The sequence below is a fragment of the Ictidomys tridecemlineatus genome, chromosome 1, assembly GCF_052094955.1.
Source record: "Ictidomys tridecemlineatus isolate mIctTri1 chromosome 1, mIctTri1.hap1, whole genome shotgun sequence".
Classification (NCBI taxonomy): Eukaryota; Metazoa; Chordata; class Mammalia; order Rodentia; family Sciuridae; genus Ictidomys; species Ictidomys tridecemlineatus.
Window position 1 is genome coordinate 29,302,469 of NC_135477.1, and position 18,613 is coordinate 29,321,081.

Sequence of the window (18,613 nt, forward strand, 5' to 3'; positions counted from 1 at the left end):
ATCCTCAGCAGGTGTTCCAGTGTGAGGGCATCAGTGTCGGCTGGCTGAATGTCAATTCATTTGCTCCATCATTTATACTAAATTTTGGGGCTTCTGACCACCCTTTCAATCTCCATTAGTGGCAACTGGGTTTCTCAGTGCTGTCATTTGCCCTGGGGTTAAAGCTTCTGGTCTGGACAGAGACTTCACTCTGTGTTTGTCTGGGTGGGGAGAAGTGATTTGTTTTTGCCTGAGGGCCATGCTGGAGGGCTCCGTAGGTGTGCCTGGGGAGAGTGAAGGTTTCAAACTGGAGTTTTAAGTTGCTTAGGCTAAGGCGTAAGGTCATCCTTACACATGGGTAGAGCTTTGTGGAAGAGAGGGAGGGTGCTGGAAGACTCTCATATGGAAGAACATCAGAAGAAACAGGGGAGGAAAGCTCTTTAAAAAAGTCCAGCATAGAAAACAAAATAGGAAAAAAAATTATGTTTTAAATTTATAGTGTTCTCACATCTTTTGCCTCAGTTAATCTTTAACAGAAGCCAGTGACCCCACGGATAAGTGAAATTATGGGTATATGTACCACTGAGGATTAAGGCTCTGTTCGGGACAGTTAGGCAGCTCTTGGTTCCACAATTCACACCAGGGAGGCAAACTCTGGGAAACCAAAAGGGAGTTGGTAGAATGAAGTACAAGTGACCTACTGCTGTGCTGTGTAGAACAAAAGAAGGAAGGCTTTGGATCACATTGAAGAGTAAGAACAGTGGTCCCTGGGTATCCATGCGTTATTTTGGTCTCAGGATCCCAAACCATACCAAAACCCAAAGATGCTCAAAGCCCTTAGGTAGATAGAACAGTATAGTATTTGCTTATAACCCAGTCAGATCCTATCTACTTTAAATCATCTCTGGATTACTTAAAACATCTAATGCTCCATAAATAGTCGTTATACTGTATTGTTTAGGGAATGATGACAAGAAAAAAAGTCTGTATGTGTTCTGGTACAGACCCTGGCCCCGGAAATGTTTTGGATCTGCTGTTGGCTCTGGAAGTGAACTGGCAGAAAGAGACAGACTATACTCAATTGCCATTACTGTGCCTCCTCTTCTAAGTAGCTCTCTCTCTGTATCAAGGTAGAAAACAATTCTTGCTCTTTAGAGAGTGGCTTTTTCCCCTAGGTACTGGGGATTGAGCCCAGGAATGCTATATCCCTAGCTCCCACACCCCCTTCTTTTGATCTTTCTTTTTTTTTTTTTTTTTTGGTACCAGGGATTGAACTCAGGGGTGGGGGGATGCTGGGGATTGAACCCAGGGCCTTGTGCATGCGAGCCAAGCACTGTACCAACTGAGCTATATCCCCAGCGCCCCCAGCCCTTTTTAAATATTTTATTAGAGACAGGGTCTTGCTGAGTTGCTAAATGTCTCGCTAAGTTGCTGAGGCTGGGTTTGAACCCGCGATCCTCCTGCCTCAGCCTCCCAAGCTGCTGGGGTCACAGATGTGCACCACGCGCCGGTTTAGGGTGACACTTAAAGTGACTATCAAATTCAACAGTTCTGTAGTTCTATTTACATAGCAAGAAAAAAAAAATGACGCATATGCTGGGGATTCCTGACAGGAACCTCAGAGTCCCTGACATCCTTAGAGTTCATTAAAACCAGAGCTTTCCCGGGGCCTCCGGGCTGGGTCTCTCCCGCCCCTAGGCTCCGCCAGGGTGGGAGCCACCAATGACCGTTAGGTATTTGAATGGACCAATAATATGTAGCCAGTCCAGCTGCGGAGGGGCGGACGAATCATCCAATCGCACGCGAGATGGGGAAACACCTTAGCCAATCCAAAGCTCGGGGCGGGTCCTGAGTCGGGGGCGGTGGAAGTGGTTGCTGACGAAGATGGCGACTGAGGCGCGGAGTGAAGGGGAGGTGCCAGCCCTGGACTCTGGCCGGAGGTGAGCCAAGTTCTTGGTCAAGCTGCCAAGGAAACGAGGCCCTGGGCTGGTCGTCCTGCCGCCCTTGCCTTGGGTCACAGTGACCCACGGGGCCGGACTTTCTTCCTTTCTCGCACGGCGTTTTTCAGAGTCGCGCCTGCCAGGGCTGACCGCTCCTGCAGCTGCCTGCTGGAGGTCCGCGCGCGGCGTTGGGCAAACCGACCCGCAGCTGGTGGCAGCGCTGCCCTCCGGGACGCGGAGTTTTGCATGGCTAGCAAGCTGAAGCCCAGAGCTGTTTAGCGAATCCCCGAGCGTCACACAGCGTTCCCAATCTCCGAGTTTGAATCAAAGCAAGGATTTGAGTGTTAATTAGAAGTGGATTAGCTTTTAAACCTCTCTCCCTACAGTTTCTTCATCTGTCCCTGAACGCAATGATGTCTGTTTCAGAAAACGTCTGAAACAGGAATGCATAAAACAACTTAAAGCCCCCAGTTTCCGAGCCTGGCAAATAACAACCACTAGATTCGTGGTAGATTTCCTTTTTTCCCACCAGAAAAGCTGAAGAAAAGATCGGTCCGGGAAATCATGACTTTATTTCTACAGCGCCTTCTTTCTTAAACACGCACACCGAGATGTAACGTTTCCAGGAAAAAAATCCTGATGGACTTGCCCCAGTCTTAAGGCTGAGGTTGTCTTAAGTGATTACAAATGTCTATCTCTATCTCTGCCTGTCCATCTCTCTCTCTGTCTTATCTAGATAGAATTCAATAGAAAGAGCTTATTTACGGTGCTTCAGTGTAAATCGGTAACATACTTTGGTTTGGCTTCTTTTGGTTTCTTTTGCACCCATTCGAAGGGTCCAGGAGTCTTGGTTGCTTCTGAGCCAAGATGAGTTCGGTTGGATGTGTTGTTTCATAATATTTTTTTACACGAGAAAGAGTTTTCTGCTCTGAGCTGCCCATAAGTGGTTGATCATTTTTGTTTGAAATCTATATAGGGGATGAATAAATTGGATTAGGTCATCCCTCATCCAACTCCAAATCCTGAACTGAGATGAAAATCTGGGGACAAATAAAATACTCTTCTATAGCAAGAGTAGTTTAAATTCTTTTATAAAATATTGCCCGGGCTGGGGTTGTGGCACAGAGGTAGAGCGCTGGCCTACCATGCGTGAGGCACCGGGTCTGATCCTCAGCACCACATAAAAATAAAATATATTGTGTCCACCTATAACTAAAAAATAAATATTAATAAAAGATATCGTCAATGAAGTTTGAATTTTGAGAATGTTAGTTACATGGTCAGTAGGTTCTTAACCTGAAACTGTTTAATCAATTCCATAATTTAAAAGAAGTTCGGTTTTTAAATTTTTTTTCTTCTTTTTTTTTTTTTTTTTGCAGTACTGCAGTACTACAGCATTGAACCTGCATGTTAGGCAGGCACTCTGCCACTGTGCTAAATTCCCAGCCTTTTTTAGATTTTATTTTGAGACAAGGTTTTACTAAGTTGCCCATGCTGGCCTGGAACTCATGATCCTCCTGCCTCAGCCTCTGGAGTAGCTGGGTTTACAGGTGTAGGCCACACACCTGGCAGCTTGGTGTTTCTGTAAGGCTTTAATATAACATGTTTTTATCTCAAATTCCCAGTCCTTAGCTTTGTACAGGTGATCAGTAATGCATTAGTAATTAATAGTTTTTGCCATTTCTTTTTTTTTTCCTTAAATTTTTTTTTTTTTAGTTGTAGTTGGACACAGTGCCTTTATTTATTTGTATGTGGTGCTGAGGATCGAACCCAGTGCCTCACACATGTTATACGTGTGCTCTACCGCTGAGTCACAACCCCAGCCCATTTTTGCCATTTCTAAGACACAGATATTATCTTGTGATGAGATATCCCATACCAATTCTCTTTTGCCCTGCAGATACTAATCTAATATTCTCTTGGTGGTGGGGCCCCTTATGTTTCATGAAGAAGAGAAAAGAGTTGTGATTTGCACAGATTAAGACATTTGAGGGGCTGGGGTTGTGGCTCAGTGCTAGAGCACTTGCCTAGCATGCATAAGGCACTGGGTTCAATTCTCAGCACCACATACAAATAAATAAAATAAAGGTCCATCAACAACTGAAAAATATTTTTAAAAAAGACATTTGAATTTTGAATGGAGAATACATAATCATCTATTTAGAACTGTCTTGTTTTCTATTCCTTCATCAAGATCTTCAACCTTCTCCTAATAATTAGGAGTGAGAGTTGGTGCAGTGTTGTACACCTGTAATCCCTTTGACTTGGGAGGCTGAGGCAGGAGGAGCACAAGTTTGAGGCCAGCCTCAGCACCTTAGCAAGACCCTGTCTCAAAAAACAAACAGGGACTGGGGCTATAGCTCAGTGGCAGAGCTCCTGCCTAGCACATGTGAGCTCCTGCCTAGCACATGTGAGCTGGGTTCGAGCCTCAGCCCTGCCATAAAAATAAATAAAAACGAAGGTATTGTGTCCATCTACAACTAAAAAAAAAAAAATTAACAAAAAAGAACTGAGGGTGTACTCAGTGGTAAAGTACCCCTGAATTCAATTCCCAGTATCATTTTTTAAAAAAAGGTATGCCTTAATATTTAATTTTTCTAATTTTTTGAGACTGTTCTCATTGTATTGCTCAGGCTTCCTGAGCAATATTAAAAATAAAATTGGTTAAAAAATATTAAAAAAAATCTATATTTGTAACCCCAATGTGTTCTATAAGAGAGTGCTTGTTTCTAACTTCCTGTTGGACATGTTCAAGTTATTTCAAATCATTTAGAAATCATTATGTAGTGGCACAGGATTGTCACTTTCTCTTTTATGACCTAATATAAGTCTCTAGATTTATTTCTTTTTTGGTAGTGGAAAGAAAAGATTTTAATTGGAATCAGATGGCCCTTTCTGAGTCTTCTTTATATGAATGCGTTACAATTCATATTACACATATAGAGCACAATTTTTCATATCTCTAGTTGTACACAAAGTAGAGTCACACCATCCTCTTCATACATGTACTTAGGGTAATGATGTCCATCTCATTCCACTGTCTTTCCTATCCCCATGCCCTATCTAGAGATCATCTAATTCTCCCATGCCCTCCACCCACCAACATTATGAATTAGCGTCCTTAGAGAAAACATTTAGCATTTGGTTTTTGGGGATATTCTAATTTCATTTAGCTTTATATTCTCTGGCTCCATCCATTTACCTGCAAATGCCATGATTTTATTCTCTTTTAATGCTGAGTAGTATTCCATTGTGTATATATACCACATTTTCTTTATCCATTCATCTACTGAAGGGCATCTAGTTTGGTTCCACAATTTAGCTGTTGTGAATTGTGCTGCTATAAACATTGACGTGGCTGTGTCCCTGTAGTAGCAATGCTGCTTTCCCTTCTGATGAACATTTAATATTTTTTATCTAAAAATGTGACCTCTTCAAGATTTGACTTCCATCTTATTTTCCCTATTTCTCCCTGAAAATGCGCCATTGTGCTTAGTATGTGGGAGGCCCTGGATTCCATCCCCAGCACCAAAGCAAAACAATATAAAACAAAATAAAACTAAGAAACTTTAGAAAATTGGTATGGAAGGGTTAGGGTTAAGAAACATAGGAAATAAAGGAGCATTTTAAAAGGAAAATATAGAGAGGCTGACTTTCTAATGGGCGCTACCAAAGGCAGACCTTGTGGGACAGTTGTTGATAGTGAGCCCTTCAAGAAGTGATCCCGGAGAATAGAGGCTATCCTCAGATCAGGTAAGGAGGTAGGATTCCTAGAGTGGCAACTTTGTCTTATGAAGGTGAAAATACAGAAGAGAAGGCTCAGTTAATATTATTGGCAAGCAGATTCCACATTTATATTTGTTAGTATTCTTTCAGTTATATGTGCCAGAAACTTAAACTAGCTTAAATAAAATGAGACATTATTAATCAGCTCAAGAAATGGAAAAACTTGGGGTTAGGTCAAGTAAGGCTTAATCTGTACCAAAAATCTCAGATCTCAATATTTTTAGGTATCTGCCTCTTGCTTTCTTATATTTGGTTTCCTCTGTATTTGCTTCATAAGAAAGCAGGTTCTTCATAAAAGGTGGCGATAATAGACCACTAAAACATCTGTCTTACATCCCACCAGGTTAGCAGTTTTAGCATTTAGCAAGAATCTTGAAGGTGAGTCTTTTCCCAATTTGGCTTTGTGGGTCTTTGAATCAGTGAGGGGAATAGAATGTTTCTGTTTAAGCTTGGATTATGTGCCCCTACCTAGTGCCTGCTGAATCATATGGATTGAAAGATGGGGAGAAATTATTGCCCAAAGGAAATGGGGGTGCTGTTACCAGAGGAAGGGGGAAATAGTGGGCAAAACCAACAGAGGTTCATTATGCTGCCTTTGTACTACTCCTGCATAAATTCCTCACACATGCTAGGCATTATTTTTTTATATGTGTATTTTAGTTATAGTTATATGCTTAAGGTTATGTTTTGAAAAGGCCTTACCATTTAATGTGTGGAGAAAAACATTCATATTTCTTTCTTTAAAAAAGAATTTTTTTTAGTTGTAGATGGACACAATACTTCATTTTTATGTGGTGCTGAGGATCAAATCCTGTGCCTTCCACATTCGAGGCGAGCACTCTACCACTGGGCTACAACCTCAGCCCTCATATTTCTTAAACAACTAAAACCCAAAGAAATGCCTCTTATTTAAATGCTAGTTACCCCTCATCCATCCAAATCCTACTCATCTTTATGATCTGGCTCAAATATGGATTCTTGTATAAGAACGTTTTCTCCTGCTTTTGAATTCCTAGAGTCTTTCTTATCCATGGGATTGGGCAGCTAATGATCTTGTATCTTTTTTTTTTGTGTGTGTGGTACTAGGAGTACTTTAGTGCACTGAGCCACATCCTCAATCCTTTTTATTTTTATTTTGAGATAGGTTCTTTCTAAGTTGTCAAGGCTGACCTTGAATTTATGATCTTCCTGTCTCAGAGCAGCTGGGGTTATAGATGTGTATCACTATACTCAGATTGTATCATCTTTTTGTGTTGTGGTCTTTAGCTACTATTTAAAATTTTATAATGCTCTTTGGAATTTAAAGACTTATTTTCTTATCCCTATACCTTCCTATATATATATATATATATTTTTTTTTTTTTTTTTTTTGGTGGAGGGAGGTGCAGGTTAGGGATGGAACTGACATCCTCACACATGCCAGGCAAGCACTGTACCACTGAGCCACATCCCAGCCCACTTTACAATATCTTAAAATTGTTGGATTGATTTTAAATGATCATATGAGTGATTTTTTTGTTGTTGTTCAGTTTCTTTGTCTCAGAGAAGCCATTTAATTTTTTATGTTAGTTGATAAAGACTGGTGGTTAATTATGTAGTATATGAGTCTTTCTGGCAGGCTAAAAGTATAGACAAAAATCTTAAGAATTTTTAGTATGTGAATTTGTGTAGATAGGAGCAAGTCATGTGCCTGAGCAAAAAGCATTAGCTGTCCACTGGGGAAAATGTATCTTTCAGGACTTTGGAACAAATGAATATAAAAATAGTCTTGTAGAACTGAATCTGATCATATATAGAAGTATTTCTAGTTTTAATTGCCTGAGACTCATGGTGTTTAAAGTATGTAGGGAAAAGAAGCTCACCAAGCTGTGACTCTATTTTTTTGAGGATAAATAGCTTTTAGATAAATGATAAGAGGGAATCTATACTGTCAGTGAAGTGTCCTAGGAATTTTCTTCAATTAATCAGGGAACTTTGATGCTACTTTTCAAATACAATTAACCTCTTTCCTTTGTATACCAACTTGGGAGAGAAGAATTAGGTGTCTTGTAACACCTAAAAGGATAAACGTTACCAAGCAAATAAGTCAATAAATTGGCTTTTTTAAAAAAAATCTTTTATTTAGTTTTTTAAAATTATAGTTGGACACAATACCTTTTTTTTTTTAAAAAAATATATATACATATAATTTTAGTTATAGGTGGACACGATGTCTTTATTTTACCTTATGTGGTGCTGAGGATCAAACCCAGTGCCTCATACATGCTAGGCAAATGCTCTACCTCTGAGACACAACCCCAACCCCTTTAAAATTTATTTTTAAAATTTGAAATGAAGTCTCCGCATGTTGCCCAGGTTAGTCTCAAACTCCTTGGATTCAAGGAATCCTTTTTCAACCTTGCAAGTAACTGGGACTCTATGTTTGCGTCATAGTGCCCAGCAGTAAATCAGCATTATTGATACTCTGAGAAGTATAATTAACCATCTTCATTGAGAACAAAACATTGTCATTCCACAGAACAAAGTCTTAGGTGTCCAAAAATGTTTAAGAAGGTAAGCAATCAAGAATTTTTTTTTTTTTTTAATCTTTAGATAGTTTAGTTTAGGTCAGGTTACTCTAGTAGCTTGAAATTAATTTAAGTTGAATAGTATTGGGAGTCTAAATTAGAGATAGCAAGTTCACATTACAAAAGCTTGGACAGTGCCTCTTAAGGGCACACCTGAGTGTGTAAATGTTTTAAAATTTTATCTAAGATATTAGATACTGTTTCCTGAAATCTTGTAATACTTACTTATCAACCTTGAATTATTTCTGGTATTAACAAAAACCTGCCAGCTTGGGCACATGGGGCCTGTTTTGTCTTCTGTATATTCAACTTTCATGATACCTACTTAAATTTGATATTCAGAAAGCTATGCAGTCTTTTGATTGATACTTGTATGCATATTTTCCTCCCCAATAAAGTGGCATATTTAAAGTCATGTTTCAGAGCCTGCTAGAGTTGAAGAAGCAGTAAGAGAGTACATGCTTCTTTCAGAGTGGTAAGTTGGGCTTAGACAATTTTAAATATAGCTCATATTTTGGTAGATGCTGCCAAGGTTGTGGTTCTTGGAGAACAAATCAAGTTAAGCAATTCACTGGGGAGGAAATATTTAGTTTTGTGGGTATGCAGTTTTGGTTGTAGTCAGCCAGAAAATACATTTGCAGAATGTAGGATTTTTTTTCACTGCCTTGAATTTTGCAAATTCATAGGTTCAACATGCCTAAAAAGCACTTGCATTTCATTTTTCTGTAATTGATTTTTCAGCTGTGGATTCTGTTTCCAGTCCTTTTATGAAGCGTATCGCTTTACATGCAGAGTACCATCTAGTGGTAGAAGCAGAAATTGTAGAATATAAGTAGGTTATCAAAATTTCTCTTTTTGTGGAGTCTTACCTCCATGATTCTTTAGGATATCTGGCTGGAGCCCTTGTTTTCTCTGTATGCCCACAAACCTAGGTACAAATTCTCCTGGTTCTGACCATATCTATGCAAAACCTTTTTATAGGGGTGCCAGAAGTCAAACACAGGGTTCTGCTGTGCCAGGTTAAGTGCTCTACCTTTGAGCCACATCCTCAGCCCTGCAAAAACTTCTATAATAAGGAAATTAACTTTTAATATATACTTTGGTTTTCTACGATTTTTTTAATTTTTACTTTTTTGGTGCTGGGGATCGAAGCCAGGATCTTTCACTTGCTAACACACGTTTTGTGAACTACACTGTACTTAGCACCTCTATGATATTTATATCAAGTTGTAGGGAGATGTAGGCAAAAACTTCTTGATTTCTTTAAGAAAAATTATCATTAAATGTTGATCATACATACAAATATATAGAATAATATAACCAATACTCTTTTCCATCACCCAGCTTCAGTAATATTTTTTTTTCTGGTACCAGGAATTGAACCCAGGCTGCTTAACCACTGCATCCAGACCCTTTCATTTTTTATTTTGAGGCAGGGTCTTGCTCTATAAGGCCAGCCTTGGCAACTTAGTGGGGCCCTAAGCAACTTAGCAAGACCCTGCCTCAGCCTCCCAAATTGCTGAGATTATAGATGTGTGTCATCATTCCCAGCACAATGGACATTCTTGTTTGTAGTTTATGGTGGCACGTGTTAGGTATGGAATAGAATTGTTGGATCATAGATATACGCTTTGTTTAACTTTAGTAGAGAAGACCAGTTTTTCAAAATGATTGCATCAATATGTAGCACTAGTATCAATATAAGACAGTTCCTGGACTGGAGTTGTGCTTGCCTAGCACGTGTGAGGCACTGACTTTGATCCTCAGCACCACATATAAATAAATAAATAAAATAAAGGTATTGTGTGTTTTTACACACACACACATCTATATGTATGAGTTCTCATTGCTTTCTCCTAAACCTTGGTAGGGGCAACCTCTAATTGTGTGTGTGTGTGTGTGTGTGTGAGTGTGAGTAGGGATTGAACATGCTAGGCAGGTGCTACATCCACTGTGCTACATCCCCAGACTTTATATTTTATTTGAGCTGGGATCTCACTAAATTGCTGAGGCTGGCCATGAACTTGGTGATCCTTCTACCTTAGCCTCTCAAGTAGCTGGGATGACAGATATGTGTTACCACATCTGGCACAATCTCTTTAATTTTTGCCATTCTAGTGGGTAATAGTATATCATTGTTCTAATTTGCATTTTTCTTTTTTTTTAATAATAAATCTTTTTTTTTAGAGAGAGAGAGAGAGAGGGAGAGAGAGAGAGAGAATTTCAATATTTATTTTTCAGTTTTTGGTGTACACAACATCTTTGTTGGTATGTGGTGCTGAGGATCGAACCCGGGCCGCATGCATGCCAGGTGAGCACGCTACTGCTTGAGCCACATCCCCAGCCCTAATTTGCATTTTTCTGATGTCTAATATGATTGAGCTTTTTTCAAAGTTAACCATTTGGCTATCTTTTAAAAATCCTATCATCAGGTAGGATAATCCTTACTGTTCCTCCTTCTAGAGGGCAGTTGGAACATGATGATTGGAGTTCATGGGATATTTGATTAGTGTTTCTGCATAATCACGACTTGCAACACCCTGATTAATTCTACCTATCTGATTCTTAAAAAATAATAAAAAAATAGATAAATAAAACCCCATGCGGGGGCTGGGATTGTGGCTCAGGAGTAGAGCGCTCGCCTTGCACAGGCAGGACCCGGGTTTGATCCTCAGCACCACATAAAAATAGAGGCATTGTGTTGTGTTCATCTACACCAAAAAATAAATATTTAAAAAGAAATCCCATGCCCATTTTTAAATTGGATTATTTATAAAAATTCTTATCAATCTGTGGAGATTCCTTTTTTTTTTTTGGGTAGTAGAGATTGAACCCAGGGGTACATCCCAAGCCCTTTTAATTTCTTAATTTGAGACAGGGTCTTTCTAATTTGTTCAGGCTAACCTTGGATTTGCAATCCTCCTGCCTTAGCCTCCTGAATAGCTGGAGTTACAGGTTTGTGCCACTTTGCCTGGAGCCAATTCTTTTTTGTACTAAGGATTTTACCCAGGAGTGCTTTACCACTGAGCCACATCTCCAGCCCTTTTAATGTTTTATTTTGAGACAGGGTCTCACTAAATTTCTTAGGTCCTGCTGAATTTTGAGGCTGGCCTTAACCTTGGTGATCCTCCTGCCTCAGCCTTCTGAGTCGCTGGGATTACAGGTGTGGTCCACTGTACCTGGTTGCAAATTCTTTTTTTTTTTCTTTAAATATTTAAGTTTTTTTTTTTTTGGTGGACACAATATCTTTATTTTACATTTATGTGGTGCTGAGGATCGAACCCAGTGCCTCGTGGATGCTAGGTGAGCACTCTACCACTGAGCCACAACCCCAGTCCTTCAAATTCTTGATATACTCAGGATATGAGTTCCTTTTTGATTATTATATTGCATATATATTTTCCCATCCTGTGTTTATTCATGTCTTTTGATAAACACACTCTTATTTTAATGAAGTCAAGTATATTAATATTTTTCTTTTTAACTATTTTTTTAGGTCTTATTTAAAAATTATTTTCTCACCTTGAGTTTAAGAATATGTTCCTTTGAAGCAAATGTATGATATGTCAAGATCATTGTATTGTCTTGAACAGCTAATAAAAAAAAATTATGTAAAACTATGTATTTGCCAAAGTTTGAGTTTCTTATTTTCTTTCATGGTGAATTTGTCTATTATTAATAAAGATAATTATGTTTATAAAAAAAGAATATGTTCCTTTTTAAAAATATTTTTTAAGTTATACATGGACAGAATATCTTTATTTTGTTGTTTGTTTATTTTTATGTGGTGCTAAGGCGAGTGCTCTGCCACAGAGCCACAACACCAGCCCAAGAGTATGTTTTTCTGTTTTCTTCTAAGATGCTATTGTTTTGTTGTTAGATCTATAGTTCACCTGGAACTGATTTTTGTGTATAGTGTGAGATAGGAATTGATTTTCATTTTTTTCCCCTGTAGATATCCAAGTGTCCCAGTGGAAATGTCATACATTTCCAGTGATTTTCAGTGTCACCTTTGTCCTGGATTAAAGAAAACAGAAGAAAGTAATAAAGAGCAGAAGCTAATGAAATGAACGAATAGTAGAGAGGTTCTATAAAACCAAAAGTTGGAATCTTGACAAAGCTAATGAAATTGATGACCATTAATAATCATAATTATAATAAAGAGAGAACACACATATTACCAGTATTAGGAATAAAGATTTGGAATTTATTGCTCTGGAACCTATATTCCTTAAAAGGAAGAGGATACTATAAATAAGTTTATGCCAATAAAGTTTAAAAGTTTATATGAAATGTTTTAAATTTTATTGTAGATAAATTTATCACCCTTTTTTTTGTTGATTGTGCTTTTTAGATCCTCTTTAAGAAACTCTTGGCTGGTGCTGTGGCACACACCTATAATCCCAGTGACTTGGGAAGCTAAGACAAGGAAATTGCCAAGTTCAAGGCCAGCCTCAGCAATTTAGCAAAACACTGTCTTAAAAAAAAAAAAAAAAAAAAAAGGCTGGGTTGAGTGCTTCTGGGTTCAATTCCCAGTACAGCAAAAGACTGAAAAACAACACAACAACAAAGCTCTTCCTTTGCCTCATTAATTTTAGGGATAAGATCTTAAATTGTACAGGCTGTGAAACATGAGATCCTCCTGCCTGAAGCTTCCTGAGTTGCTGGAATTGTAAGCATGTGCCATTGCACCTGGCTAATTTATTGTTAAATACTGTCTTTAGGGCTGGAGAGGTAGCTTAGTGGTAGAGCACTTGTCTAGCACTTCTGAGGCCCTGGATTTGAGCCTCAGCACTGCAAAAGAGCAAATAAATTACTGATCTAGAGTTTTAAAAGTTTGGCTTTTCATAGTTACATCTTTATTCTATTTGAAATTTATTTTTTGTGTATGATATGAGGTAGGGATCAACCCTCCCCATATATTGTAAAACTGTTCCTTCTATGCTCTTACATTATGTAATTGTTTCATGTAATACAACTTTGAGTGGTGATGGGAGTCTCCTGTTGAGCTTTATGTGTGTGTTGGCAAATACAGTTAACTGGTCCAGTTTTTTATTCCTGTTTTGTTCCTACTTGCAAAAGAGTGCTCAGAGTCCTAATAAGTACTGCTTTTCAGACCCCATAATGTGTCCTTGTGTTGTCTAGCATGTCTGGAATTTGTGTAGGCTGTGCTGGGGCAGGGAAAGGAGAGTTCCTTTGTCACACAGACAAGGAGAAAGCTTTTTTCCTGTCTCTTCGATTTACCAATGCCTCATCAGAAGCTTTCAGCACTTATGTAAGAAATTTATTTTATTTTTCTTGAATTTGGAGCAAACTTGGAGTTTGTTTTAAAATATTTTAGAATAAGGAGTTGTTTTTGCTTAAATTTGCTTAAATATTATATTTTCTGTAGTAATAGAAATCTCTGAAGTTCTTGAATAGTGTTCCTTTATATTCTTAGCTTTTTGTGGCATTGCATATTGTTTAGAAGGGTATTAGTGGGCTTTGTCATATGGGTTAACTTTTTAAAAATAATCTCCATCTCTTATCTTCCTTTTTCCTTCTTTTAAAATCATTTCCATGTCTTATACTACAATGAAAAAAGTGAGAAAGAGGTAAAACAAACAAAAAACTAGCTTAATGAAAAATTTAAGTGGATCGTAACAAATAACAAGAGTAATAAACTTGGGAGGGCAGAAGGGAAAAGAAAGGAGATTGTTTATTTGTTCTTTATGTGTTAGGACTTCCAACGTGTCTTTTTCTTGTATTTCTTGCAGATAGCTAGGGGCAGCCTGGACTCTCTTTCTACCTGTTCAGGTTGTTCAGGAGGGAGTCTCGGGGTTGATGGCCAGGTAGGAAGGACTCTGTTGAGAAACTCTCTAGCTAGGGGCTTTGTGCTTCTAGCTCCTTTCTTTCTTGAGTACTTGATCCAATTTAGTGCTGGAAGAGTCAGCTGTGATAAAAGTTTTAAAGTCTTAACAGATCATGCTCTGGACATTAATAAAATTCTGTAGTTTTTATGTGTATATGTGCTTTTACTTCATGAATATAATGGATATTGTTCATAAACGGTTATATGTTAGAACTAATTTGATTTGAAATTAGTTATTCAGAATTAAAAGGTATTTTAATTCCTTTAAAATTTCATAAATGATTAGTTTAGGCTCTATAAATTATGTTTCTCTTTGGTACTTACACATTTCATGATTTTTTTGACTTCTCAGTAAGTGCTGATTTCTCATTGGCAGTGATTATAAATAATAGTTCTATATTGACTCTTGTTTCTTGCCTGAAATACTGACATAAAAAAAAAAAAAAAGAAAGGCTCTTGTGCCAGGTGTGGTGGCGCAACCTATAATCCCAGCAGTTTGGTTGGCTGAGGCATGAGGATCCTACGTTCAAAGCCAGCCTCAGAAACTTAAGAGAGACCCTAAGAAACTTCTTAGTGAGACCCTATCTCAAAATAAGAAAAATAAAAAGAGCTGGGAATGTAGCTTAAGTGGTTAAGTGCCTCTGGTTCAATCTCCAGTATGTATACATATATCACAAAAAAAGCAGCCTCCCCCTTCCCACTTTTATTGGCCAGGTGCTGAAGCACTCACCTGTAATCCCAGTAATCCCAGCTACTTGGGAGGCCAAGGCAAGAGAATCCCAAATTTGTGATCAGCTGTAGCAATTTAGTGAGAATCTGTCTTAAAAAATGGTTCCCTACTGCTAAATTTGACTAGCTTAAAATGCCTGTGGTAGAGCACTCCTGGGTTGGATCCCCAGTATCCACAAGACAAAAAAGAAAAAAAAAAAGTCTCTAGTCAAAGGTTTAAGGTGGAAGTGCTTCTGATTCTGATTGGCTTATATCATTGGCATCTTTAAGTTTATTCAGGAAAAATAACCTATCTTAGTGTGTAAAATGGTTGAGGGGATAAGCTTTCCAAATTCCTCTCTGAGTGACTTTTTGGCTTTGGAACACACATTCGTATTTCTACCTTTTTTTTTTTTTGGGGGGGGGGGCGGTTTGGGGCCAGGGGCCCTTTACCACTGAGCTACATCCCTATCCCTTTTTATTTTGAGACAGGTTTTGCTAAATTGCCCTGACTCAAAGGCTGGCCTGGAATTTGCAATCCTTTTGCCTTAGCCTAGTCATGAGTTGCTGGGATTATAGTGGGATGCTACCACACCCTGCCATTAAATTTTCATTCGATTTCTCAGAATACATTATAATTATAGAGCAAAGAAAGAATCTACTAGCCACCAACTGAAAATTTGGTCTGTTGATTAAAATGATTTAATACTGCTGGATGTGGTGGCGTATGCCTGTAACGCCAGCAGCTGGGAGGCTGAGGCAGGAGGATCATGAGTTCAAAGCCAGCCTCGCAAAAGTGAGGCACTAAGCAACTCATTGAGACCCTGTCTCTAAATAAAATACAAAATAGGGTTGGGGCTATGGCTCAGTGGTTGAGTGCCCCTGGGTTTAATCCCCAGTACCAAAAAAAAAAAAAAAAGATTTAATACTTTTCAAGTAAGTAGAGGTGAACTTTGAAATTTACTCCTGCCTTGGGCTGGGGATATGGCTCAAGCCGTAACACGCTTGCCTGACATTCGCGGGGCACTGGGTTCGATCCTCAGCACTACATAAAATAAAGTAATAAAGATGTTGTGTCCACTGAAAAAAACTGAAAAATAAATATTAAAAACTCTCTCGATCTCTCTTTAAAAAAAAAAAGAAATTTACTCATGCCTTGTTTTCATTACACTGTTATTAAAATTATCTGTGTAGTGTTGCTAAATGTATTATTGATTAGTTAAATTAATATTTAGTTAAATTAATATTTAGAGGTGTCATTTTTTTCTGGAATACTGCTTTAGTACCTATGATGTAGTGAAAAACTTTTAAATTGTGATTGTTTTTATTGTGAAATGTTTATATGAGTCAGGTGAATTTAACTTTGCCTGAATGAGATGTGATAACTTGTTCTTTCTAGCTTGTGTTTTATCTATTCATTGGTTATATAATAGATGACTGTATAATGTATAATAAGGATTAGAACAAGCCATTAGAGTCAATTAATGATGGGAATAAACAATATTTCTGCTAATAGAGATGGAATAATATAGTTCTTTTTTTTCTTTTAGTGGTATTAGGGATTTAACTTTATCCCCAGTTCTTTTTAAGGTTGAAATTTTTAAAGTTTTTCTTTTTTTTTATACTGAGAATTGAACTCACGGGTGCTTTACTACTGAGTTATATCCCCAGTCCTTTTAAATTTTTTATCTTGGGACAGGGTCTCACTAAATTGCCTTGAATGGCCTTGAACTTATGGTCTTCTTGCCTCTGCTTCTTGTTAGTTGGGATTATAAGAATGCATCACCACATCAGGTTAATGATACAGTTCTTATGTGTAACATATTAGAAGTGAAAAAGGATTCAATAGTTAGGCATTGGGAAACAAAGAACAGAGAAGAAAATATTTTTGAGAGTCAAAGGAGCTATGCCAGGAGTAGAGTCAAATGTAACGTGGGAGTAGAAAACCAGTATAGGGACCCTAGGGAGAAGAAACTTTCTGTGCAAAGGTAAGACTTAGGTGATGGATATGTCAAAGGCATCCAGAACCAAACAATTTTAAAATAAAACTGGGCTAAAGTTATAGCTGTGGTAGAGTGTATATCTAGCATGCTGAGGCCCTCGGTTCAGTCCCCAGTGCTGCTAAATACATACATACGTGCGTAAATTTTAAAAAAAACACCTACTTTTCGATCTGAACAAAACTGAATATCTATTTCATCTACCTGTAATTATGAAAAATTTTTTACGACCTCTGAATTTATTTGTACAAACAGCACAGGAGAAAACCAGTCCCCTACAAACAGGGGCCCAGAGGCACACCAGTCCTTCTGTCCTCACATTTGAGGACAGAAGCTTTTACTATGGAACCTTTGCAGGGGCCTGGGCATCCTTGGAGTCTGCAGATAACTCCCATCTTGGGAGTGGGAGCAGGAGCAGGAGCAGGAGCTGGAGCAGGAGATGATACTAGAGCTGGAGTTGCAGCCCTGGGTCTTAGCTTGGGCTTAGGTTTTGGCCTTTGGCTGGCAGATCCTGCAACCCTGAGCCCTGTGGGCATGATGAACACACTTCCTGACCTTGGGGTGGGCAAAGAAGGCAAGGCAATCAGGCTTGTAGCTGGCACCCTTTCACATCTTGGGCTTAATCTCCTCAAGCTTCACAAGGACTTTGATAGCCTTGGGCATGTGTGTTCGTGGCCTTGTTTGCCTACATTGTTTTCAGGCCCTTGTTGTTGTGCTTCTTGACAAAACACATATTTTTTAGGAACTTGGGGTCTACCCCTTTAAGAGAGTTATATCTTGGGAGTTCTTGATGCCATTTCTGTGCCATTTTAGGGACTGGTTGTGTGTAGTGTGGTTCCTGGACTTAGCCATGTCAGCACCGTCAGCTGTTGCTCCTAGAGCAGTTATGACTGGAAGAGGGAGGACTATGAAAACTTGTTGTGAGGAACTGACTATAAGAGCAGTTGGCTCAATTAGAGAGAGGGCAGTTGGGAAACCTCAGCCTGTGTGTGGACTAAGGAACCAAATAGCCCCTCAGGTGGGGCATAAAATGATCTCCCCAGAAAGATTCCTCATTTTTTTCTTTTTTTCAGTGATGCCATCTGTAATTTTATCATCTGCAATGATTCTTCCCTTCGAGGTCAACCCATTATCTTCAATCCTGACTTTTTTGTGGAGAAACTTCGACATGAGAAACCTGAGGTGTTTACGGAGTTGGTGGTCAGCAATATCACAAGGCTTATTGATTTACCTGGAATGGAGTTGGCTCAGCTGATGGGGGAAGTGGACCCTAAGTTGCCTGGTGGGGCCGGCCCAGCATCAGGATTTTTCCGGTCTCTAATGTCTCTCAAGCGGAAGGGTAGGAGATGTGTTTGTGAAGGGTGGGCAGTTCTCAGTGGCTCCTCAGGCTTTTCGCTTTTTTTTTTTTTTCCTTTGAGACAAGGTCTGTCTGTGTTGCCCAGGCACAACTTGAACTTCTGGAGTGATCCTCCTGAGTGCTGGGACTATTAGGGTGTGCCTCACCATGCCCAGTCTTCTCTTGGCTTCACTTCTAACATCTGAATATTCACTGAGAAGTTATAATTAACCCAAAAAATTGGTCATTTTTTCTCATTTTCATAAGTAGAGAATGTTAAGTACTAGTAATAAAGATTACAAAAACTAGGTAAAGAAATAATTAAAGGAAATATATTCAACCCTGTGAGATGACATGATTAGTTGGGTAGTTATCAGGGTCATCTTAATTTTTAGGCTACATTAATAGTGTACTAAAGTAATATTTAATTTTCCAGATTTTTTAAA

General features: G+C 38.6%; 1 protein-coding gene and 1 non-coding gene across 5 annotated transcripts in view; both read left to right on the forward strand.

Moving 5' to 3' along the window:
• Positions 1-1,823: 1,823 nt before the first annotated feature.
• Arhgap19 (Rho GTPase activating protein 19) overlaps positions 1,824-18,613 on the forward strand; it is a 49,863-nt gene continuing 33,073 nt past the window's right edge. For 2 of the 4 annotated variants that reach the window (XM_078032460.1, XM_005335275.5), the window contains exons 1-2: positions 1,824-1,919; positions 17,905-18,170. In XM_078032460.1, coding sequence (XP_077888586.1) covers positions 1,864-1,919; positions 17,905-18,170 — 322 coding nt within the window. In that variant the 5' untranslated portion in view covers positions 1,824-1,863. Of the gene's footprint in view, positions 1,920-13,450; positions 13,548-17,904; positions 18,171-18,613 lie in introns of those variants that run through there. The other 2 variants (XM_078032549.1, XM_040272680.2) reach the window with 2 other exon arrangements.
• Positions 10,698-10,835, forward strand: LOC120885983 (U8 small nucleolar RNA). Its single transcript, XR_005728768.1, has one exon. It is a non-coding gene; the product is annotated as a U8 small nucleolar RNA (small nucleolar RNA).